The 25884-nt window shown below is 36.8% G+C and overlaps 2 protein-coding genes across 9 annotated transcripts in view; both read left to right on the top strand.

Annotated features, from left to right (window-relative positions):
- Positions 1-22606, top strand: part of hppy (MAP4K3-like protein hppy) — a 60710-nt gene extending 38104 nt beyond the window's left edge. For 2 of the 8 annotated variants that reach the window (XM_068288604.1, XM_068288603.1), the window contains exons 3-16: positions 1941-2361; positions 10214-10312; positions 10385-10683; positions 11972-12059; positions 12155-12224; positions 12608-12664; positions 15525-15563; positions 19161-20469; positions 20535-20652; positions 20723-21076; positions 21142-21585; positions 21648-21872; positions 21945-22071; positions 22226-22606. In XM_068288604.1, the coding sequence (XP_068144705.1) occupies positions 1941-2361; positions 10214-10312; positions 10385-10683; positions 11972-12059; positions 12155-12224; positions 12608-12664; positions 15525-15563; positions 19161-20469; positions 20535-20652; positions 20723-21076; positions 21142-21585; positions 21648-21872; positions 21945-22071; positions 22226-22325 (3750 nt within the window). In that variant the 3' untranslated portion in view covers positions 22326-22606. The remainder of the gene's footprint in view (positions 1-1940; positions 2362-10213; positions 10313-10384; positions 10684-11971; positions 12060-12154; positions 12225-12607; positions 12665-15524; positions 15564-19160; positions 20470-20534; positions 20653-20722; positions 21077-21141; positions 21586-21647; positions 21873-21944; positions 22072-22225) is intronic. The other 6 variants (XM_068288608.1, XM_068288605.1, XM_068288610.1 and 3 more) reach the window with 6 other exon arrangements.
- A 1108-nt stretch (positions 22607-23714) lies between these two features.
- Positions 23715-24941, top strand: LOC137576679 (ribosomal RNA-processing protein 8). The gene is made up of 2 exons (XM_068289921.1): positions 23715-23940; positions 23998-24941. Exons 1-2 carry the CDS (start codon positions 23771-23773, stop codon positions 24911-24913), a joined length of 1086 nt encoding a protein of 361 aa, XP_068146022.1. The 5' UTR covers positions 23715-23770; the 3' UTR covers positions 24914-24941.
- The last annotated feature ends 943 nt before the right edge of the window (positions 24942-25884 follow it).

Genomic DNA, 25884 nt, shown 5'->3' with positions numbered 1-25884 from the left:
AGAAATCCCTGGCTCCGCACTGGCTCATTACAATTGCAAATGATGATGGCGGCAACCGACCAACCCACCAACTAGTCAACCTTTTTGGCACGCACTACGCCACATTCCACCCCCCACCTCACCTCACTCACTCTAATGATAAAGGTCAGGTCAAAGCCATTCCGAGCGACAATTGAGTGCAATTAGACTAGCAGAAGCAGCAGCAAAGACGCGACACTGCCAATGGAAATTTCAACTAGAGCCACTACAGGTCGCTAATGAGGCGCAACTAATGGCAAATGTAGCGATTGGAAAAATATAATAAGCAATGATATATCTTGTTTGATTTGCTCTCGCTGAATGTTGAAAAAGAAACGAGGGGAAAATATGATTATGTTAATTTTTGTTTGTAGACTAACGTGACTAAAACAAAACGAAAGGGACAAAGTTATCAAAGATGTAAATTTACAACATTTTACAGTGCAGTAATTTGGGTATTCTTTGCACATTATCTGCGATTCCAAAAAACACGATTCAAATTTGTAGAACATATAAAAATAATGACTTGATTTTTGGGAATTTATTGGATATTGGTTTTAAACTATGATTTTCGGGTTTTAATCCGCATTAATACTTGAGATCATTAAGTTCTTTCGACAAATCTCAGCGGGAAATAGAATTCTGCAGGTTTTAAAATATCTGTACAAACAACTTGCTCAGCTTTTTTGTGATGTCTTTGAAATAATCTTGTTTAGTTCTAACTAGACCTTGACTAGACTAGACCTTGATTTGCTACACTTGTATCTATTAAGCTCCTTCATTTTATTTTACTATTGAGAGACAAAAAACATATCGAAAATGGAGCTGGCTTTCTTAACTAAACAAATGAGACAACTTAATTAGCACAAGGAATTTATAACTTGCATGCATACAAATACACAAATCATAATAAATAATTATCAAAATGTTTACCACAAATAATTATATTTAGCTCTAATAATTATAGACAATAGGTGACAATCGTAAATTTAATGGTTATTTTATGAAACATTGTCTACAAATAGCAAAACATTTTCAAATCAGATTGTTGAATTTCTTGTAATTATATTTTATGATTCTTCAATTGCTTCATATTTCTAAGCAAACGTCTTTAAGTATGCTTCATTTGCAAGACTTTCATTAGGAACGAGATTATTCCTCTCATTATTTTTTCCCACGGCTCTTGTAATATATTTCTCAAGTAGTCATCAAGAAATGGTATTATTTATTGACTAAAGAACTTTAGCCACCCATCACCCATTACTGGTACGTTCTCCTCTGCCTACTTTCACGTAGCTTACAGGAGAAACCAATTTAGTTAACATTTTCGATTTTCGCCCACCCCGAAGGTCTTTGGCAGTGCGTTTTTAATATTCTTCACGGGCATTCACGGGTGTTCCGGATGAGGTGGATGTGAATGATGATGATGATGATGCAATGCAACCGCCTCTTTTATTGTTCTATGCAAATATCATCAATTGAGGTAAAGGTGGTTAAGGGCGCGTGGGGTGAGTCTGGTTGGTTAGGAGGTGGATGTAAGTGGGTTTGAGCTGCACTGCATCATCATCATCATCGAATGGTTACACGGGCATTTTTATATGCAAGCGTACGCAAAAATTTATTGAAAACGAACAGAATATTTGCATGAATGAAGGTGAACAGCAGCGAAAAAGCCGCAGAGCATGAAGGCAAAAAAAAAAGGGTAGAGAAGGGTACATCATCATCTGCAGGTGCATAGCAGCAACGTTACAAGCCAATGAACAATGATTGCCCCCACCCCAATTTACCTAGTTTGGGGTAGTTTTTCATTGATATTCCAAATGCAGATTTCGATTAATATCCCCTTCAACCAGCCCCTCTTTCTCGCACACACAATCAATAACAATTTATTCCAATATTCTCTTCTTTTCTTTCTCTTCTAGGCAAAACGTATTCAAAGCAATGAGCTGGCTGCCATCAAAGTCATCAAATTGGAACCCTCCGATGATATACAAATCATTCAACAAGAGATCATTATGATGCGTGATTGCCGTCATCCCAATATTATAGCATATTATGGTTCATATCTGCGTCGCGATAAACTCTGGATATGCATGGAATTTTGCGGTGGTGGCAGTCTACAGGATATCTATCAGGTCACTGGTCCTTTAAGTGAAACCCAAATTGCTTACATGTGTCGTGAAACACTGAAAGGATTAGAATATTTGCATTCGATGGGTAAAATGCATCGTGACATTAAGGGTGCCAATATATTGCTGACGGAATATGGTGATGTTAAATTGGCCGATTTTGGTGTCTCGGCACAGATAACGGCAACGATCAATAAGCGAAAGAGTTTTATAGGTAAGTTAAAAAGCACAAAAAATAAAATAAAAACAAATATTTGTATTTTATCCTTTTAAATCTTGTGACGAGACACACAGTCAATTAGTTTTAAGCCAGTTTGTTGGCCCCTCCCTGCTGCTGCAGTCCCCCTTTGGCCTATGAAAATTCATTTTATTTATTTATGCCTTCAAAATTGAATCGAATTGAAGCCAATCCCAGGCTCCCGCATTTACCCATCTATTTATCCTACCAGATACAAAAGCATTTGCACATATTTGTATTTTATTTACATATACATATATATATTTTATATATATTCTTATTTGTTTGTAACAAATGCGCAAACATTTTTGGTCTGCTGCAGCTTTTGCCTCTCTCTACTCTTTTTTCTCTCGACACTCGATTTATGCAAATTTAATAGAGCAATTTTTATGGCCAAACTGAGACACAGAGTAAAAAGGGGAAAAGTGGTGGAAGAATTTGTATGTATATATAAATATATAAAATTTTGTTGGCCAACAAACAAACAAACAAAGCTCAGACGGGCCACAAAAGGAAAACTGTGAAAAGCTGTTTCACACTCTCTTCTACAACATCCCCCCCGAATGTTTCTCTTACCCCTTTCCATCTCTCACACTCTCTTTGTCTGGTCTACCTGCATTGAATAGGTTGAAATGTAATGAAATGTTTATCATTATGTACCAGAAAAACCTCCTACTGACAGGCTCTTGACAGACAGGAGGAGGCACGGAATCAAAACCAAAGACCAACAGCCAGGTGAAAGCTGTCAAGACAGACATGAAACGTCTTGAATAAGATATGTTAAGAAATTGTGGTATAAAAAAAAAAAAAAAAAAACTATCAAGAAAAGAAAAAATTTTTAAATCAATTTTTTTTTCTGTATATATAATCCATTAGAAATTTTGTTAGAAAATCTAAAATGTCATCAGCATAAAGCCAAACAATTCAATTTGTGAAATTTTTATATAACAAATGCGTAAGAAGAGAAAATGGATGTTTGTGGGGAGAGCAGAGGAGGGAAAGCAAACACTCACCCGCTGAGTGGAAAATTTTTCAATTGCAGCAACAACAGAATAAACAAACAAAAAATAAGGAGAAAAAATGTATCCATGGCAGAAGCTGGCTGGTTCGCAGGAACGCGTCAGGTAGTAGCAAGATGTCCTTCCATATCTGTGGACCGACTCCTCATTGTGCGATGGATGTCCTGTTAAAGCAATCTTTTTCGCATTCCTGCTCTCTGGTCTGGTCGTTTTGGTGCTTTGTTGTCCAACAGACCAAACTGGAGCACACAAAAGCAAATAATGTTTTCCACTTTCTTAATACCCTTTGCCAAGGGAGATATATTGATTTTGTCTGGACCTTTGTCGACATAAATTACCTAATGGCATAGCTCAATACCAATACCAAAAAGTAATAACTTAGTTTTAAAACAGAGTTTAACATCTTTAATAGAATGGTAGCTATTATATCTTATTTGCTTCTGAAGAAAAAAAACTACGATACGTAGATAGACATAGGATGAATCTAAGTGAAAGCCCGGGAGTCATACAAATTAAAAGCTCCTTAAATAATCCTTAAAGTGTTAATGTAGATTCGATAAGTCATTAGCCTAACGATGACTAAGTTACAGTTGCATGTTTGTTTTTTCGAGTGAACGCAAAATTTATTGGGTTCTTTTTTTCTAGGCTGATGTATTCTTTCTTCAATTAATTTAGTCAGAGAAAAAAAAAACAAGAGTTGCTATTGGTTATTTTCCATTAGCTAAATTCCCCTCTAGGTATTTAGTTTATTCGTTTTAACCACTTAAGTTTTGTTTTTTTCACCTTTAACTTTCAAACCAAACCCTTCTCTGAGTTTAACTTCTTCCATATAACTACGCTATGCTGTTTACTTAATCTCTATCATTGAGACAACTGTTCAGCAGTTAAATGATAATATCACATGCAAGGGTACAGAAATTTCAGTCCAACCTCAGCCGAGCTTTTGCTTTCTCCCTCTCTCGCACTCTGTAGCTCTATGCCGCTCTCAAGGATTGTCAGTTCTTTTTTTTTTTTTAAGTACCACACTCCAGAAATGTTCTGGTAGAGTTTGATAGCCTTGGTCCTCGTTCAGCGTCCCCCTCAAACCTCTCCCCTACATTCACCTACCACCACTTTAGCTGCTTATTTTTAACACTAATAGATTTCTGTTTCTGCTTTTGCTTCTGTTTGTTGGTTACTGTTGTTGTTTTTGTTGTTGTTGCCTTAAGTTGCGTTAAGAAGCTTTCGAAATCCAAACATTCTCAACTACTTAGACAAATTGTGGACTGTCGAAGGAATTTTCGCTTTAAAAAAAAAAAAAATGAAAATGGCGAGTAAAGTGCCAAACAGGCTTTAAACAGAAGGGAAAGCGGCACACAATGTATGTATCTGTGTGTGTGAGTGTGTACGCAATTTATATGTAAAAAAGGACCAACTTATATTCTGTGAGAGAGAGACGTTTAGAGTCATGACAACTTGCAATCTCGTGACATGCAGACATCATAGTAAGAAGAAGTTGTTGGCAAAGGAATGGGGCAAAGTGATTTGCATTTGCCGTTGAAACGAATTTTTTCTTTTCTTTTTTTTGATAAATAATGAGATTTTGTGGCTTGTCGTTCCTAACTCACAATTAATTATTTCAAATTGCTTTTGCACTTAATTAAAAATGTCTTTCTCTTGTGTTCGCGCTATCTCCCTCTGTTTTTCTCTTTCTCTCTTTGAAGCGACCTTTCGTTTTGGGCTAATTAAGTTATGACAGCTGGGAAACCTTCAACCCAACCTATCAAAAAATCCGTTTTTACCTCCAACCGTTTTGCTAGTTAACAGCACAAAAATAAAAGGGTTTGAGGTTACTTAATCACAGCCACGCCCATAAAATTAGTCAAGTTTAAGCTGCCACTTGCGCGTTTTTATGCTCAATAAGACTTTTGAGCTTTTGCTTGACATAAAAGTAAAGAATTTTCTGATTTACTTTGGCATGGAGTCACCAAGATTGGATTTGTCTTAACCTCCCACTCCTTCTGCCTGCCATATCCTGTCATCAAATTGCTTAAGCAGTTTAGTTTTCCCTTTTGCGTTTTTAATGTGTGGCTATAAATTTTTCAGTGCCTGTTACTCGGACGGTCTCTTGACATTCTGAAAAGACAATTTCATTTGTTCGCTAATTGTAAGCATAAATTTGATTTATTATTTCATGATGTTCAGTTCAGATGAGTATATATATATATATATATATATGTATGTACATACGAAAATGGGAAAATGTGGAGCAGACAGCAATTATTTGTGATTAATGTGCAATGCAATTTGTGGTAACTGCAGGAAAAACTTTACAAGGAAATCCCTCAACACTGAGCCGGAAAACTCATATTGTTTTATTACAGAGTTTACTCGAAAATGACAGCAGTTCATTGCAGATAAATTTTTGGTTGAAACCCTTTTTTGACACAGACACGCACACAAATGTATATAACATTTTATTTCTAACTTGAATGTTATTTTAAAAACAATTCGTGGGGAAGTGAAAAATGTGCCACAAAATGACTAAGGAAATTATTTCTACGTATTATTTTATATAACTTTGGTTAGAGATTCGTAGATAATAAAAGGAATGAATTAAAGCACTATGATACATATACCTTCTTGATTGAAATGATTCTTTACATAGACTTAGACAATGATTTAATGCTATATATATTTTCTTGATTAAAATGAGTCTTTTGTGGAGTAAATTTTTCAGTAATTTACATGACAACATTAACATGAACCACCTCATGTAATTATTTATGTTATTGTTTATTCAAACTAAGCTTCTGTTGAATTCTTAAAATTTATAAAAGGTAAAATATTCTATAAAATTGTTTTTAAAACGTCATTGACTTTAAAAAATTGAAAAAAAATACTGAAAAAGCTTAAAAGTCAAAGTTTAAAGGTAGCTGTTTATTTTATTGTAAATATATTTTGACATCATTTTATCCTTCGGTTTTTTTCTTTGTCTTCTTTGTTATTGTTTATCTACTTAATAATTTAAAATTTGCTCAAGAACTTGGCATTTGTCTTGAGTTGTTTTCTTTTAATAATTGCCATTTGGACATTGTCTGCAGTTAGGCACTTTTTTTTCATTTAAAGGAGGTTGTAAATGAAGACTCAAGTATGTGTAACCAAAAAACAGTGGCGGATTCTTAGGAAGAATAATTATGGGAATTGACGTTGCCAAGAAGGATATTTTAGCCTTGAACTGGAAAATTACAAAAAAAAAACTATGACTTTAGACTTTTTTAAGAATTCGCCTTTTGAATCATATGAACTAATTTTGGAATGCCCTGTGGAATGTTAAAAAGAATACTTTTCGTGTCTATTAGATAATAGACATACACTTAAACAAGCCTTTAATGTGTTTTTTATCTTTAAAGTTTCTGTTAGCCCAATCCAGGCCACGGACTCTATGAACTCTTTTCATAGTTTTTCTTTTACCAAACAAAACTTTAAATTAAAAAGTGAACTTCCATACTTTTAACTATTTTAAGCCACACTAAAGTTCTTTGGCAATAACCACTAAAAGCTGATATCAAACAAAAGACTCAGCTGACTGCAATTTCTGGCTGACTAAGAGGGTCCTGAACTTGTTGTATTCTTTGTGTTGGTCGTTGTGTGTAGTATGTAAAGTAGAGAATGTATTTTATTTTAGCCACTTTTGACTCCCAATGCACTTTATGCTCGTCGAGTAAACAAAATAAGTGAGTTTTTTGAACCATAAAGCTGACATCGGAGGGCAACGTCGTTGTCATGTCAATATGTATAAAAGGTACACCACTTTAACAAAGTGTGAAGGAACCCGAGAAACCGAATTGGAATCCGAATCCAAAAACCCCTCAAAGTATGCAAGTGCAAATGACAAGCAGCAAGAGTAACCGTCATCATGATGTGGGATGATGATGATGATGATGATGACGACGACCTACGACTCTGAGATGGGCGTTAGACTACATGTCTCTCGCTTACTCTTACGCTTATTCTCTCATTTTCTCTTCACTTTTCTCGTCTGTGTGTGTGTGTGTGTGTGCAGTTGTCAAACAATGTGACATCGCTTACTGTTATCATTTTGGAGAGCTCTCTTCTTTCATTGTTGTTGCTTTTGTTGCCGTTGATGTGACAAATGTGGTGATAAGCACACAGACATATAGACAGAAGCAGACAGACAGACGGACATACAATCAGACAAGACTCAACATTTCTCTGTCTGTCTCGGTATGTCGGCTGTCTATGGTGCATATGAAACCGCAAACAAGACAAATAAAGCTCAGGGACAACACATAACCAAAAAGCGAGAGAAAAAGAGTGAGTAGGAGAGGTAACGAGAATATAAGAGATAGAGAAATGTGACGACAGGCTGACTGACGCTTTTATTATTCAATAAAAAAGGTGCTTTAGTGTCATTAACGAGTCAATGGCAAAAAGAAATGATGAGACTCACACAGGGTGAGTGAGTGGAGGGACAGAGGATGAGCTTAAACTTCCACATCGTTTGGTTCTGACATGTGCCACGCCTAAACATAAAGATGAAAGCCAGCCTCTATGTGGGTGTGTGTCTGGGAGTGTGTGTTCATAATGTGTTTGCCGCCTGTTGCCGGAAATGCGTTTTATCCCTAAATAGCTGCAGCCTAAAAGCAGGCAATGATTTTTCTCTCTCTTTTGCTAGCAGCTAGCCATTTTTATTTCTTTTTCTGCAATTAACAAAATTATACTTGAGCTCCTCACTTTCCTTTACCCAACTGTCTCTGGGCATGTTTGTGTTGTGTTGCCTTTTAATTAAAATGTAAGACTCTCTCTATATATTCTCTTTCTCTTGGGCTCCCTTTCCGTTGCCTGTCATTTGACGTTACGTTTCACTGTGTCTCGATGTTCGAGAGACTTCAAAAAACGAGGCCAGGGCCAGGGAACTTAAATTTGATTTTCCACCTTTTCATTGAGGTTTAATTAAATTGAAAATACAATTAACTTTTGGAGCAAAAGAGATGAAGTGCACGCGCGCACACAGAGAGGCCCATTGACTTGAACTAAAATTGAAATTAATTTCTGACTGCTTCATCGGTTCACTGACTGACTGCCTGAATGGCTGACATGCCAAAAACTACTTCAACAGATGCCACTTGCCGTCTACTGATGTTGCCTGCTGCTGCAACGTGGCGTATGAGTAATGGCTGACGTATTAGCCGACTGCCATAAAACGTGCGGCTCATAATGAAGCGCAAAATGTGTCACAAATTTCCACTACCCCAAACACCAGAATGAGTCTCGTCCTCTTCCTCTCTCTCTCTCTCTCTCTTCTCGTTTTACATGGTTCACAATTTTGATGGTCTTTACCCGTATTCACTTTGCATAATTCAGCAATTTGTTTATTTTCGCACACCAAATAATCAGCACAAAAAAACTTAATTAAATTAAAAACAAAAAGAAAAACCGCAATGAAAAAACGGCCATGAATATATGACATAAACATAATCGACAACAATGAAAATAAAACTTATTAAATTGCTGCATAATTAGCATAGCATACATTTGAGGGCAATTTAAAAAACTAGCCAGCTTTTAATAACCAGCAATTTTAATGAGACAATGAGTGTTCTTCAGTTATTTATGAAATGCATTAAATCATTGATCAAAGTGAGAAGATATAAATAGAAAATAATTACAAATGGCAAACTGGACAATTTAAACGTGTTCTTTGTTGGAATCGTTGCATAAGTGTCCAAGAGTGTAAAGAGAAACCAAAACTGTGAGCAATTTGTTTTGACTGATTTGCACTTCAAACCAATTGCATCACAGACTCCCTAGAGTGGCATAATGTCAAAATAACTAATGGGATTTAAAATTCATTAAACCAGCCATCAGCCAAAAGATTGAGCGAATCGGATATGTAGAATACAGATAATGACAGATTACGAATAAAATAACGACAACAAAAAACTATTGTTAAAACTGGAGTTCCTTTTCTTATTCATTGTATTTTCTTTCTTATGACTTTTCTATCGCAAGGAATAATGGTGAAACCATTGAAAAATGATTGAAACAGATCCTACAATGGTCAAATACTTCAGTTACAGTTAAACTGCTTTCAGCTTTATGAATTATATATTATATATCTTGTATACCTTAACTTTGTCGAATTTTCATTTGTTATTTGATGCATATGAAAACTGATTCTTAAATGTTTATATTCCAGAAAAACGTATTAGCAGGTTAGCTCAAAATTTCTATGCAGAAGAATTTACCTACTAAACGTTAGTCTATTAGGTTAAAAGTATTTTTATGAACCGTAACAACTACAGCTTGAAGATGTAGAATATTGAATGGAAAAATTCACTTACCACACAAAATTACTTGTTATTGACTTAACAGCTCTGAATAAATACATTTAAAACCGCAAAATAATCTCAGATTTGAGACTAATAAACAAGAATACACAAAGTTTTCGCAAAGTAGTAACAATATCCGGATTTCACTCAATCATTCAGCTTGTAGAGGAGAAATAGTAATTGGAATTTCATTTCCTGACCACAAAAAAGCCAAATAACATTGTTTTTCGTAGTAATGATTCTGTGAAATGATTCTATTCATTGTGAGAGCAACTGTAAAAAGTTTAGAATTTGGTCTTAACTCTTCACCTTTTTGTACCAGACTGTGTTTAGTTAAAAACTATGCGTTAAAAAAATCTTTGGGAAGCCAGTGAACATTAAAATTCATTGGATGGCATTTAAAAGCAATTGGAAAACAATATCATTAAATCATTTTAAAATATTTTCGTTCTTTTTTATGTGTTTGTTTTTTAGGTACACCCTATTGGATGGCACCGGAGGTGGCCGCTGTCGAGCGTAAAGGCGGTTACAATCAATTATGTGATATTTGGGCTTGCGGCATAACCGCAATTGGTAAGGATCTAGATAGACGTTGTAAAGCTGATGAGAAATACATAATTCCTTTCATCTTTTTTTTTTATAAGAAACTGGCTGAATTACAGCCACCAATGTTCGATCTGCATCCAATGCGTGCCCTATTCCTGATGTCAAAGAGCGGCTTTAAGCCGCCCACATTGAGCAACAAAGACAAGTGGAGTCCCACATTTCACAATTTCATCAAGACGGCTCTCACCAAGAATCCAAAGAAACGGCCAACAGCGGAACGTCTATTGCAGCATCCGTTTGTCCAATGCGAGATGTCGCTGCGTGTGGCCAAGGAGTTGCTGCAAAAGTATCAGAGTCCCAATCAGCAATTCTATTATTATCTCGATGGCGATGAGGAGGTAAGAACCAACCGGTCCTTTCGTTCATCCGCTCCTTTTTTTGTGTGTGTAATTTATTTGCGCTTTTAGTGTGCTGGCTCGTTGACTTTGCTCTTTGTGAGTTTCGTTAGCTCCTTCTGGTGCTCTCTTGAAGTTTCTTTGCTTAGAGTTTACTCTTGCGAATAGTTGGTTCAAGGATTTAGAAAGGCCATTAGATGAAAACACCTTGGGCTGACTTGAACTTTCCAATTGAGTTTTTTCTCACGCTCACTCTCTCTCTCTCTCTCTCTCTCTCTCTATCTGTCTGTCCAAATGGCCTCTGCACACAACTTTTCTGACGTCTCTGGCCTAATTAATTTTCACCACGAATCACCACAGCTGCAGCAGCAGGAATGCTAGCAGCTGTCTAGACTCCTAAGTCCTTGTCGCTCTTTCTTTCGCTTTTAATGTAAATTTAATGATTTTTTCCTTTGTGCCCTAAAGGGCCTCTATTTTAAAGACAATTTTCGAAAAACCCCCAAAAATATATATGTATGTATAAGACGGCAAGTTAGGGGCTCTAACTGGCAGAAGCCATGTCAAGTCATAAATCTTCAATTTGTTTTGGTCCCCTCGAAAAAGACTGCAAAACTTTTCGCTTGCTGCTGCTGCCATTGCTTCCTCTAAGATATTCAAATTTAACTTAAGCAGCAGCAACAACAACAGAAGTAGCAACGTCGTCAACTTTTCCGTACGGATACATAAAGTGACATGCATGACTTTCTAAAAAGACAAAAAAAAAAAAAGATTGTATCAAAAAAGTTAGTTTTGGCCATACCGAAGTTTAGATGCCCTTGCAGTTCTTTCACCCGAAAATGTCTAAAAATATCAAAAAGTAAAGCTCTCTTTAAACTTATTCAAACATTCTGTAACAAAATGTTGTCTATCTTTTTGTTTATAAAAAATTTTACTTTATATTGCTTACGTTGGCATTAACAGGACAAATTATTGAATTAAATAAAAGCAGTCTTACAAAAGAGACATCGACTCTTTGTTGCATGTCAAACATCTGACCAATTCCAATACACCATCTGTTAGGGTATCACAAAAATAACTAGAGATGAAGGCCCAATATGATTTTGATTTATGAGATTTTATCCAAAAAGAGATGAGATGAGAGCAAGAGCTGGCGGAAAAACTTTGTCACCGCCTGCCATTCATTCATTTACACATACACGCACAATTCAGAAAGCATTTAGGATCTAATCTTGACTTTAACTCACACCAATTTATCCTCATCTCTCTCTCTGTCCCCCTAATCTTTACATAGACGGTGGCCAGTGTGCCGCAGCGCATTGCTAGCAAGATGACATCGCGTGCCAATGGCGTTCCAGCCCAAAACCATACGCTCAAAACAGGTAAGTAACCGCAACCGGCATTTTCTATCTCTTTCTCTCGTTGTGTTGGCTAATAAGCTTTCGTTTTCTCTCTGTCTCTCTCTCTATTTTGGCAGGCATGACAACGACAACAAATTCCACGTGGTATGAGCGTTCTTCTAGTCCCGAGACGTTACCAAGTGACATGTAAGTTCCCAAACACTTATCTTAATTTTGCTTCCTAAAAGTATGCTATGGTGTTTGGAAATGGGTTTTTCATCGTGATTTTTGCCATAGATTTGTGATTTAACTCTGCTTTTCACCATGTTTTACGCTTTCATTTCTAATTCTGTTTTACTATCTTTTAATATTCACATACATAGATATACATTCTTTTTTGTATATATATAAAATACGTACATATGTATGTGTATATATTGCTTCTACTCTCATAGTAGTGGGACGGGTTTTATTGGATCACTCATTCTCAAGAAAGAAATTCTCTTTACTCAGTCATTTTGATTTTGTGTGTCTTTTTTGTTTTTTTTTTTTTTTCTCGTTTCTTTTTTTTTTTTTTTGTTTCTTTATAGTTCAACTAGAGAACGACCGAAACTAAGCGGCACATTGATAATGAACATGTCCTTAAGGTTAGCCCCAAAAGGGTCTTTGCTTTGAAAAAAAAATTCTTTAAGTTCTTGCTTCTACGAATGGCGAAAAAGAAAAAGTTTCTGTTTTTCCGTTTTCAAGTTAATGTGATTTACAGCCCACTTGTAAATGCCACGCCTACTACTACTACAACAACTAGTATCTATATCGCGTGTTGCGCTTTCTGTTAACGTTAGTTTCCACTCCTCTTTTGATATGACCATGGGGGCGAAAAAAAACACTATGCCATGGAGCATGTTTGCTGCTGCTGCTGCCGCTGGTTCATGTAATTTGCCCAGCTTACAACTTGCCACAGTCAATTTTTAGTTAGTTAGTTGGGCACGTAGCCCAGAGAAAAACAGAGAAAGAGAGAGACAGAGCTTCAGAGAGGATCCAGCCAGCTCCCTTGCCTAGCTTTGGCTCTATGTTTACTTTCGTATTCGTATTTGCTGCTGCAGTTACACTTGCTTGCGCTTAGTTGGTTCTACGTGCCCAAAAAAAAAAAGAAAAACAAAAACACAGGTTGTGCATTTTTCATTAAGCTTGTGTGTGTGTATGAACAAATGTGTACCTATGCATCACATTTCCACCCACACAAACTCCCAACTCTCGGGTATAAGTGTAATTACCACCTGCCTGACTGGGCCTCTCCTACCCTGTCTCTCTCTCTTTCACTATCGTTGGGACTGATGGATGTGCCTGGACTGGAATATTTAGCTGCCGCCAGCTAGCTAGCTAGGCTACCCAACATAGAAGAGGAAAACGTAATTACTTCTAAACAACAGCACAAAAACGAACGAACGAACCAAAGAATGAACTCCACAAAGTATGCTACGAAGTAATACTAATAATAATAGACACAGAAAATGCACACTGTGCAGCATACTCACGCACACACACAAAACAGATTTTGCATGCGTGCTACAATGATTTTGAGATAAACGAAACGAGATTCTCCCTTAAAATGGCAAATACTTGCTCCATACTTGAATAGCCTTATTTTGCGGCTTTTGTTCAGATGCCACTCGAGTGGATTTTCCAATTAATTACCAAAAAGAAGAATTTCTGTAATTTGCACATGAAAATGTAATTTACTAAAATTGTTGCCAAATTACAGATGAATTGGTTTGAATGTTGTTGGAATTAATCAGTTAAATTGAATTTAGTAGTTAATATATTAATATTTCTAAAATAGCATTACTTGTAGTTTGTTTGTACTAACTAACAGAAAACTAACTTTAGTTTGGATTTTTTGTGTCATTTCAACCACATTATTTTAAATTGCAAATATAGTCTAATAAAATATACATATAATTCTGGATTACAATTTTCCTTTATGAAGGAATAATATAGCAAAATTGTAAGCTTAGGTCCTTTGCCATTTAAGCACTTGAAATTTGTTGCTCTGTGTTGTAATAAGCAACAAGAATGGCTATAACTTCTAGCCCTCTCCTTCTCTCTTCTTCTCTTGCTCATCTTGCTTAAGATAAGTTTCAGTTAAGAACTAAACTGAAAGTTATTAAAAACAAAATGAAAACGAGAAACTTTTCCAAAGAAATTAATTAGGGGGCATCAAGTATACGCCAAGTTGTGCGAGCAGTGAGCAGCATGCAGCTGAGAGATGGAATGATGCAAGTTGCAGCAGCAGCAGCAGAAGCACAAGACAGAGAAAGAATAAGTGAGTGAGGGAGAGAGGGATGTGAAGTTATTTGTTCTCTTAAAGGATTACACATTGTAAGGCAGAGGTTAAAAATGTGTATGTAGAGGAGAAGGAGCAAATGCCGGAAGTATCGTTTGACATATACAAAGAAGCAAAGAGTTGCGCCCTTTCCCAATGACTTTATATATATTTTTTTGCCTCGTTGATGGCTCTTAACTCCTTCAGTTGATGATGATGACGTTAATGATGGCGACCAAAAAGTTTTACCGCCGTCATGGTTAATTTCATTTAAACCTTCATAAACAGAAAGAATAACAAAAACAAGAACCACAGTAGCAGAAGCAGCAACAGCGGCGGCGGCATAATAAAAATATTTGTTTCTTTCCTTTTCGGTTTTTTTTTTTTTTTTTTTTTCTGCTCGTTGCTGCGGCCTAAAAGAAAAACATTATTAATTGCTTTCACAGACAAGAAAAACAACGAGCAAAACGGGAAAACTGAAAGCAAATCTGGGCAATATTTTCCACTTTTCGGTTAGGAAAATGTGCTGGAAAAAATCGCATTGAAAACGAAGAAGAGAGCACAAAAAAAAAACCTAAAAAAAACGAAAATTATGTCCATGAAAATTGGATGATGCGTTTAATTAGGCATAAGACCTACTGGGGCCAGCTTTTGTTTCTCTTTCTCTCTCTCTATCTCTCTCTCTGTCTCTTAGTTGATTTCCATCTCTTTTACTCTTGTTTGAGCCAAATTGACTTTTGCATGAATGAATTTTTGAATTTTGTTTATCCTGTTTTGCTTTTTACTTTCTTTTCTATCTCTCATTGATATTAACAAATTGGATTTGGCTTTTGGGGGTTTGATCTCCCCCGTCTGTGTCTCCCTTACTCTTTTCCTATATATGTATATACATACATATATATCTATATATAAGTATTACCTTTATCTTTAATTTTAGCTTGTAATTTCTTTAGGGGGTTCAATACTAATTTGTTTATCTCCACACAAACAAACACTCTGAAATTGTGAAATATTTAAACATAAACAATATACTTAAAACAACAAAAAATTGTTTTTTCAATTGATTTTTGATTTTGTTTACACACCAAATCTATTATTCCTTATATTTCTTCTATTCTGTTTTTCTTTTTTGTATTTTCTTTTTCTTCTTCTCGTATTTGTTTTTGCATTTAATTTTTTTGTAGGAGCCTCTTACAATATATTGATGAGGAGCTAAAGCTAAGGTAACTACACCCAAAAAAAAACCAAAGAACAAAAACCAAAACGAAATCCCCACAAAAATTCAACCAATTCTTCTTTCTTTAATGTAATATTTTGAGCTAGGCTCGGGATATTCACTTGTAGATACCTCACCAATACACTTGAACTTTATTCATTCACTTATTCACTTACTCACACACACACACACACACAAACACCCACACTTAGTAACTAACCAACACTTGACTTTGATTTAGCGTTAAGTTCATTCCACTGAGCAAAAGTTTGCAATCCATTCACCAACACGTGCTCACGTATATACTTAGTATATGGCATAAAGTCCTGACTGAAAGACGCAGCTGGCATTTATCAAGTGAAAACCACTCACACACACACCATCACACAGGCACAGACACATACCCTAGCCTCATCATCTCGTGACCACGTCAGTTTATTATCCTTAAAGAACAACAACAACAACCAACACTAGCAACAATATCAATTTTGCGGGGCATACCCTTACAATAGGTTTTAATGATTCTGTCATCTTGTTTATTCATGGTAGGAGTACCTTTGCCCTAAAAAGTATGCTATCAAAGAAACAATATGTCAGGACCAAAATATAGCATACTATTAGAAAACTATTTATTGAACAAAAACAGAATGCTACAGTTAACTTGGTGTTATAGGGCTTCAGTATTAACTTTTTGAGAATTCTAAATAAATAAATAAATCAAGACATGGAGAAGTTTATCAATACCTTTTGAAGTTGTAAGTAAGTAAAAACATAAATTCTTCCTAACGATTTTTGTCTGACTTCCAATAACTATAGAAATATATAAACCAAAATAGCCAAGAGAAGCTTATCTCTCGAAAGACTTTAACCTCTAAGGGCATTCAAAAGTTGACTATGATTTCTTATTAACTACCTTTCTCTAAAAATGGAAATTTAATATAAATATTCCCCACGAAGTTTGTGAAAGGGAATCAAGTTAGGAGTTAATAAAAACTAAAGGAAATGAGTAAAGAGAAGATTCAAAGAGATAAAAATTAACCACTAAAAGTTACCTTGGTAAATATTTATCAACTTTCAAGACAAAAGTTTGCAATGAATATTCAAGTAATAAAAAAAAACAGTATTTCGTAGAAGTACGAGTAGGTTAAAGTTAAAACTCTACAAATTGCGACATTAATCACTGCAATAACTAAAACATTAAACTTCCTTTCATGTGTGATCACAATCAGTACACACAAATCTCTGCCTCAATAGTTGAATACCTTTTTGTAAGTGTATTCAAATTTCGCCTAGCCGATAATAAAACTTTGCAGATTGTTCATTCCGTTTCATTGTTGTTTTTCTTTTATATTAAGTTACGTTTTACCTACCGTTGATTTTCTTTATAATTTAGTTTTGCTTCTACTACTTCTTCTATGGCCTTTGTTTGCTCTAGAACAAAAGAGTCGCCTGTCTTCTGCCTTGTGTGAATACCGGTTAGCACAGGAGTAGAAAAAGGAACTGAAAACGGGTATATGGCTCAACTCCTTGGCCAAATAAAAAGCAAAAATAAAATAAAATCGTTCCCCAACTAATTTATACAGTATATCGACCCTGCATTCCTCAATGAAATCTGCTCAATTTGTTTTACCCTTTTTTCCCTTCTATATTGTTTATTTATTACTATGTGATGTCTCTGCGTTTGTGTGTGTGCGTGCGTGGGACATTTGGACATTTCTTTTATAGTTATTGTAGTTATTTTTGTGTGTGGAACCAAAGTGCAAATAATTCCAGGGGCATTGATGAATTTTTAAGCAATTGAAATAAAAACAAGGAAAAAGGAGCAAATTGCAATTATGTTATAAAACTAATACAGAAAAATTCGGCAAACCAAAACTATTTCTGTTACAAAAGATTTTTCCACAAAAACATTTTCTTTTTTTGTTTTGCTTATTTTATTTATATATTTCATTCTATTTTCTTTCGTTTCTACGTTTTATGCTCTTTCCTACCAATTGGGGTATAAACGTTTTAATGGAAATATAAACAGAGAAAGGAGATCTAGAACTAGGACTATGATATATAGTTTATAAATAAGACTCTTTACTTTTGTAGTTAGCCAATAATATTTATAGTTTTCATTGAAGATCTTTGAAATATAGAAACTGAATTGGTTCAAGGGTATTGCTTGATCCATAAAATCACTTTGGAAGAGAAGTCCTCCATTTTACTTTGTGAAAACGACTAACCCATAATAGTGATTAGAACCATTTAGAAAATGAAGAAAAGAAATTTAATGCATTCGATTCGATGTACAAGAAGATATGGGCTATTATTTTGGGAAGAATCTAACTGTAATTGTAAGAATATGGGAACTTACCTTGATAAATCAGAAAATATATAGATAAATTTATCGTAATACAAAAAAGTCGCCAGACAATGTTAGCTATATAAACCGATATTAGAACACATCTTCAAATTGAAATTAAGCTAGAGTGTACAAAAAGTTCGTTGTAGCTTTTCAAAATTATTTCAACCATTCCCGACCTTATGGTATTTGTATGTGAGTGTGTTTGGGTGTTTTTTGGGGAAAAATTGTTAGCATTTTGTTTTTAGTAGAATTAATTTGCCAAGATTTTTTGTGTTTTCTAGACATTTTGCTTTCGTTTTCTTCATTTTGTTTCTTCTTTTTTGGTTGTTGTGTGTAAATTGTGTAAGAATTTGTGTGTGTGTTCCTGTTTTAGTTATGTGCATTCATGTGCGAGGCAATTTTCTATTCAGGCATTTCGTGTTTTCGTTTTTTGTGTGTGTATATTTGTGTGTTTTGTCTGTCTGTAGTTTTTGTGTATGTCTTTATGTTGTGTTTATGTATGACTGTGTATGTGTGTGTGTGTGTGTCTGTGTGTGTATCTGTTGAGCATTTTGTATTTGCATCTCATGCATAATTTATGGCTTCATATATTAGTTTATTTATATATATATTTTTTGCACCATCAACAACAAACAAACAAACAGCCAAAAAAGAAGCAATCACCCATACACATACACATTTACATTCAGTAGGCATGGTAGGCGTGGTCACACATACACGTACATCCGCCCTTATTTTAGCCATAATTTAATTAAAAGCATAATCCGCTTACCAAAACCGAAGCGGCGAACCCTCCGAGTGAGTCGTCCAGCGAGTCGGGGTTAAGAAGATGAAAGCTTGCGGTTTGCCACAAAGAGTTTATCATTTCGATTGCATGCGTGTGTTCAGATCAAGCGACACACACACACACACAAATAGACTCAGCTCCCCCTAAAACACTTGACACTTTCGCTTCCAAAGAAACACTCCAAATAGAGAGCACATAATGACCACCATTCGAAGAAAATGTGTTTTGTATGACAATAGAAGATGAAGATGATTCTCAACAACTTTTGGCTTTCTCTCTTCTCTTTCGCTCTCTCTTCCCGTACACACCATACACCCACACTTACACTCTTAATCCACCCACCCTCTCTCTCTCTCTCTCTTGTCCGCTCTCTATTAATCTCCGTCCTCCATCCATCCCCTAATCCGATCCGATCCGAATCGTTCCGTTCCGTTCCAAATGTTGTGCAATTTCTGCTGATTCTGCAGAGCAACATTGCCATTAAATGACACCAAAGATTCTTCCTCTGTGCTCGAGTGCAGTTGCTCCCACAATGGCGGCGGTGGAGGCGGAGGTGGAGGAGGTGGCATCGGAGGAGGAGTAGGGAGCGGGGCAAATGGAAGCAGCATTGGAGGAATCAGCAGTCATGGTGGAGGCGGCAATGGCATCGGCGTCGGCGTTGGCGGCGGCGGCAATGGCATGGGTCATCATCATCATCATCATCACCATCATCAACAACAGCAGCAACATCAGTCACATCAGCAACATCAACAGCAGCAACAACAACACCAACAGCAGCAGCAACATCATCTGCAACATCAGCAACAACATTTGCAATCACATCAGCAACAACAACAACATCTCCATCATCATCCAGCATTGACTTCGTCCAGCACCAGCAGCGCCTTGTTCTCGTCCCTAAATGCCACAAATTGCAATTCAAATTCAACACCCTTAACCACATCCGCTTCATTGGCCACCATGCCGGGGCTGAGCGCCTATTTGGGTATGGGTTTATCCAACTTACGTACCACCAGCATTTGCGATGATGACGACGATGATGTCGATCTTGATCTTGTCGATATTGCCATGAATAATGCAATTGGTCCATCAACATCGGCTGCTGCCGTCGCCGCTGCCGCTGCCGGTGTTATTGGTGGCTCTGCCGTTGGCTCTGGTTCCGGCTCCGGTTGCTCCGCCTCTGCTGCCCATTATCTAAGACATAGCAGCAATTATCGTTCGGCAGCAGCCGCTCAGGCATCATCCCAGGCATCATCATCATCGAATAATCCCTCGGCGATGGCTTCAGCAACAGCTACTTCGAATGGTCATCATGGTTTTATCTCATCATCCAGCACTACTTCTACGTCCGCGTCATCATCAGCTTCGTTTTATAATCGCCTACTACTCCTCGATAATTCTAGCGGTGATGCAGTTGGCGGTTGCGGTGGAGGAGGAATTAATTCTACCACCAATGGCCTCCTTGTGGATAAGCATGAATCATCACCATCAATGGCAGCAGCAGCATCCACTTCATCAACTGTGACACAAACAGTTGGCGATGGCTTTCAAATGCATTCCGCATGCCCATCCACTTCTTCTTCGGCGGCAGCATCTTCTTCTAATACCGCTGCAGAGGTTGGAGTGGCGTCCAGCAGCTCCAGTAGTTCCACGCATCTCTATCAGAATTTGTTGAGAAGCAGCAGCACGGGAGGAGAATCACCGCAAACATCAGTTGCTACAACCAGCCACAATTCATCCTCCAATAACTGTGATTATAGGCTTGAGAGTAACCAGGTAATCTAATACCAAATTCAAATCCTTTTTACCGACTCATAATAATCTTCCATCTTTCTACTTAGAACGGCCTGGAGGATTCACCAAGACGACATAGCTCCATGGATCAATTGATTGGACTTCTCAATGACATGGGCAGACCGCGTAGCCTAAGCGATGGTGGCACCCAAGACGATGATGATGGTTAGTTAGTAGAGATAGGAAGTCTCTTTTAGCAAATGTTTCCCTAATTAATCTTTCGTCTCTCTTGCAGTTGAGAAGGAGGCCCAACCGGATCTCTTAAATAATACGCCACCGGTTCCCCCCAAACGTTCGCATCGTCGCCGCCATACACCACCTCGTCCCATTTCAAATGGCTTGCCACCGACGCCCAAAGTGCATATGGGTGCCTGTTTTTCCAAGATCTTCAATGGTTGTCCGTTGCGTGTGCATTGCACTGCCTCATGGATACATCCGGAGACGCGGGATCAACATTTGCTAATTGGTGCCGAGGAGGGCATCTATAACCTCAATATGAACGAACTCCACGATGCGGCCATTGATCAGCTGTTTCCGCGTCGCACCACCTGGCTGTATGTGATTAAGGATGTGCTGATGAGTCTGTCAGGTAAACGATAGGAGATTCCAAGTTGTCTTAACGATTTCTAACGACTTCCTTATCCATCCCATTAGGCAAATCCTGTCAATTGTACAGGCACGATCTCGTTGCCCTGCATTCCAAGCAGACAGTGCGTTTTTCTCTGCACATGAACAAGATACCAGAGCGGCTGGTGCCCAGGAAATTTGCCCTAACCACGAAGGTGCCAGACACAAAGGGTTGCACTCAGTGTTGCGTCACACGGAATCCCTACAATGGCTATAAATATCTATGTGGAGCAACGCCCAGCGGCATTTTCCTAATGCAATGGTATGATCCGCTCAATAAGTTCATGCTTCTGAAGCAATGTGAATGGCCAGCCATTAGTATATTGGGTGGTGGTCATGGATGTGTCCAAAATGGACATACACCTGTCTTTGAGATGATTATAACGCCCGAACTGGAGTATCCCATTGTGTGTACGGGTGTGCGTAAAGCTCTCAATGGTTGCCTCAAACTAGAGCTCATCAATATGAATAGTAAGTGTAGAGCCGTGGATAACTTTGGAGGATTAAGCGTAATGTAATTATATATTTTTTAGGTGCCAGTTGGTTCCATGGACCGGAAGACCTAGAGTATGACGCCATGGCCACGATGGTGCCGCGTCGCGACCTATTGAAGGTGGTGCGTGTTCACCAGGTGGAAAAGGACGCCATTCTCGTTTGCTATGGCAATCTAATACAGGTGGTAACGCTCCAAGGCAATCCCAAGCAGCACAAGAAAATGGTATCGCAGCTGAATTTTGATTTTAATGTGGACAGTATTGGTAGGTCAAAGGAGATATTCATTTTGCATTCACTGTTCTTATTGATTGAATTCCCTTTTCCGTTTTTTTCAGTTTGTTTGCCGGACAGCGTATTAGCATTCCATAAGCACGGCATGCAGGGCAAGTCGCTGCGCAATGGTGAAATAACGCAGGAAATCAAGGATATGAGTCGCACCTATCGACTGCTGGGTAGTGATAAGTAAGTATATGTTTTTTACAATTTAATACAATTTTTACAATCGTTAATAAAGTGCTTAGCTTAGGGTTAGAAGCACAGAACTTTCTTTTATTTTAGTCATTTTGTCAATAATTGTTTATTAATTTTTTAATAACTTTTACACACTTTTTTGCAGGGTGGTCGCCTTGGAGAGTCAATTGTTGCGCACTGGATCGCTGGGCAGCGAGGAAGGACACGATCTGTATATTCTAGCCGGTCATGAGGCCAGCTACTAAAAGAGATAAACTTCCAGAACCGACACCCCACACAAACACACACAACACCTCCACCAACACAACCAATTTTCCCCTTTCCCCCACATAATCTGATTGTTATAATTTACACAATTGTTCGATACACAATAAATTTTAAAGGCAAAAGCAAAACAGAGAAAAAACGGCATCGTCGCGGTCCACGTGAACTGCAATGTCGTCGTCGTCGTCAACTACTAACTGTAATTTAATTACAATTACTCGTAGGCCTAAGCACTAAATAACTAAAAACAAAAGAAACAAAATTTATAGAAATTATATAAACCGAGCGAGATTCGCGAAGCTACTTAGCGCAATTTTATCGTGGTACGTAGAAGCAACCGGATGAAGTAACTAGTTCTAGAACCAAATCAACCAACAGCAATAATGTCATCAAAGATTACCATCTCTTCGTCATCCGAAGCGAGAGTCCCAAATTCACAAAAATAAAAAATTTGATAGTTCTTTGACAAATCCATCAATATATCTGGTACCCGGAGATCTTCGCTACTCCTCAAAAATTCCGTTGTAGTTATATTTTTGTATTACAAATTTATTTAAAAATTAATCATAAAAGAAAAATGCTTTAATTTATTCAATTAATTATAATTAAATATTTAAGCAATTTGTGTGTCACCAATCACAAAAAACAACAACAAAAAAATCCCAATAAAAATGTTTCTATATAGTCAACAACAACAAGAAGCAAAAAAAAAAAAAACTATTAATTTACCTTCTAGAATTCCAACAATTAACAAATTGATTTTGCTTTCTAAACAAAATTCAATATAATAAAATAATTGGCTCAATATCGAGAGAAAGAGAGATATAAATTGAAAAACAAAAGAATAGAAAACAATATAGAGAAGGTTTGTTGGGAAGCAAAATAGACACTAAGACTAAGACTTTTCTAAAAACTAATAAACACAGCAAAAACAAAAACAAAAAAGGAGATAAAAACAAAACAAATATTAAATGATTCAAATCAATAATTAAATTTCAAATTGTAAACGATATTTAGACTAAGCAAAACAACAACAAAAAATATACAACTTTCCAAGCAGCACGTTTTATGGTCTTCAGTTGTAAAAAAAAAAAAAAAACACAAAATAAATAAATATTTTACTAGACTTTAAGTTAATTAGTTCTTATGAGAAACAAAAGCATAAAACCCAAAACTATAAAATAACTTGTTGATCTTAGTTTAGAGCAAACAAAAAAAAAAAACCAACAAAAAATAAAAAGAAACAAATAAAAAATATTTGAAAAAGAATCAGCGATTTTTAAATTTTCCGCGCAAACACAACTGTCATCGTTTTGTGAGCAGAGTTATCGGCTTTAAATCGATATTTATTGATATGTTTTCCAACACTGTACGTATTTTCACGTGTTGCAGCCGAAATAAACAAAACAATAAAATATATTAGAAAATGAAGCCATTTGAAGTGCCCCCATGGGAAAAAGGATCCGAAATCATTGAGTTTCCTTCGATTGGAGGATCAAGGACAAATGGAGTCCCCGCTTCGGCTAAGAAAAAGAAACCGAAAAAGAAGAAAAAACCAAAGCAGCAGAAGGAGCACCAGAATGGAAGCAAATTCAGGTTAATTAAATTAAAATTATTGTACTTGTAAGATATTCATTTGAATTTAAATTACAGTTATCGAGCAGGGCATGGTCCACTGGCACCACCCAAAGTTTCCGATTCCTCCTCCGATTCTGATGATGATACCGAGAGTGGAATCAAGGCTATGCATAAGATACGCCAGGGTCGCATAGAGAAGTCCCGTCCCTCCACCCAAGTGACTAAGGGTTCCAAGAAGCAACTAAATGTGACGCCAGCTTTGGCTCAAGCAGCTGTCGAGGCAATGGACACCAGTTCTACTCCCACTTCCACAACTCCTTCATCAGCTCATGGAAGCTTGGCTGGCAAATTTCAATCAGAACTATTAGGTGGACGTTTTCGTTATATCAATGAGCAACTCTATAGCATGACAAGTCGCAAAGCTGAATCCTTGTTCCGTTCGGATGCATCTGCCTTTGAGGCCTATCATGCCGGCTACCGTCAGCAGGTGGAAAAGTGGCCCACAAATCCTCTAACACGCATCATCAAGACAGTAAAGAGACTGCCCAAGACAGCAATTATTGGTGACTTTGGTTGCGGTGAGGGTAAATTGGCTCAATCGGTGCCCAATAAAGTTTACTCTATGGATTTAGTGTCCAATCGTGATGATATCATTGCGTGCAATATAACCGAAACTCCTCTGAAAGATCAATCGCTCGATGTGGCCGTCTATTGCCTCTCGCTGATGGGCACAAACCTGAATGACTTTCTACTCGAAGCCAATCGCCTGCTCAAATTGCATGGTAATCTCTATATAGCTGAAATACAATCCAGATTCGAGGATGTACGTGAATTCGTTCGTTGTCTAAGTGCCTGCGGTTTTGATCTCATCAAAAAGGATGTCGCTGTTAACTACTTTTATTTCTTTCATTTTCGTAAAATGCGCCATGTTCCAAAAACTGTAAAATTGACACCATTTTCCCTGAAACCTTGTCTATATAGAAAACGTTGAAAAAATAAAAATTTGCCTATAATTTAAATTGATACCCAGCACTAAAGCTTTTGTAACTCGCATCATTTGCGAGCAATGTTCAATAATACAATTTTTTTGAACATCAATTCAATTGTATGTTTTCCATCTTAATAATATACATACATATTTCGTTTAAAGCTAGCTACTTAACTTTAGCGGCGTAGTACTAGAACTAACAATAAATGCATTTATAAATTTCGGGTATAATCCAGGTCTATGGCATGGTATTTAAGAGATATGGTATGTCAGTACTATAAACGTTGTTTAATTTAAATTTGTTGCACACCAAAATGTGGGGTATGGGGATATTTAGTTGACATTAATAATAACAAACGATAGAATAAAAAGTTTATAAATAATAAAATAGCCAAAATTCAAAAATTTTCACAGTCAGTTAACAGTGGGGCAATGGATTAACAGTGTGGCTAACATTTTAAGTAAAGTTTGGGGGTGGTTGTTTAAAAATGTATCTTTCAGTATTTATTTGGCGCGCTGTTTGACCGCCCTGGTAGCCAAATATTTTAATCTTAACTCTAAAGTCGAGGTGTACTCGGCTGCTCTGGCAGCCAAATATTGTACTCTAAACTATATTTGTTCTATAAAATCAAGAAATAAATGTAAACTCAATAATATTTTCGTTTGTTGAGAATAGTGCGAACAAAAGATTCAAAAAGCCCGCGTATTGGAGTATCCAAAATTCGGCATTTGGCAACACCATCTCAAAGTTGAACAGCTTTTTTAGCCGGAAACAGCTACTTTTAGCTATAATCCCGCTAAAAACATTAATTTTCTTTAGTTAATTACTCAAAAACTACGAAACAAATCGATAAGGCGCACCTGAGGTAGTGCTCGTGGAATTTTTCTCTTTCGTTTGATACCAAATTTATGTAGTTTAAGTGCGTTTTGGGCCCGAGTAACGTAAGTAAACATTTGCCAAATAAAATTCAAAA

Source organism: Drosophila tropicalis, unplaced genomic scaffold, assembly GCF_018151085.1.
Source record: "Drosophila tropicalis isolate 14030-0801.00 unplaced genomic scaffold, ASM1815108v1 contig_593, whole genome shotgun sequence".
NCBI lineage: Eukaryota > Metazoa > Arthropoda > Insecta > Diptera > Drosophilidae > Drosophila > Drosophila tropicalis.
Note: the sequence above shows the minus strand (reverse complement) of the source record. Positions and strands in the feature narration are given on the sequence as shown.

Bases quoted from the DNA above. Each gene is read 5' to 3' on its own strand.
- LOC137576679 (XM_068289921.1), top strand. From the start codon at position 23,771: ATGAAGCCATTTGAAGTGCCCCCATGGGAAAAAGGATCCGAAATCATT. The intron at 23,941-23,997 runs GTTAATTAAATT...TTTAAATTACAG, and splicing joins CAGAATGGAAGCAAATTCAG to TTATCGAGCAGGGCATGGTC.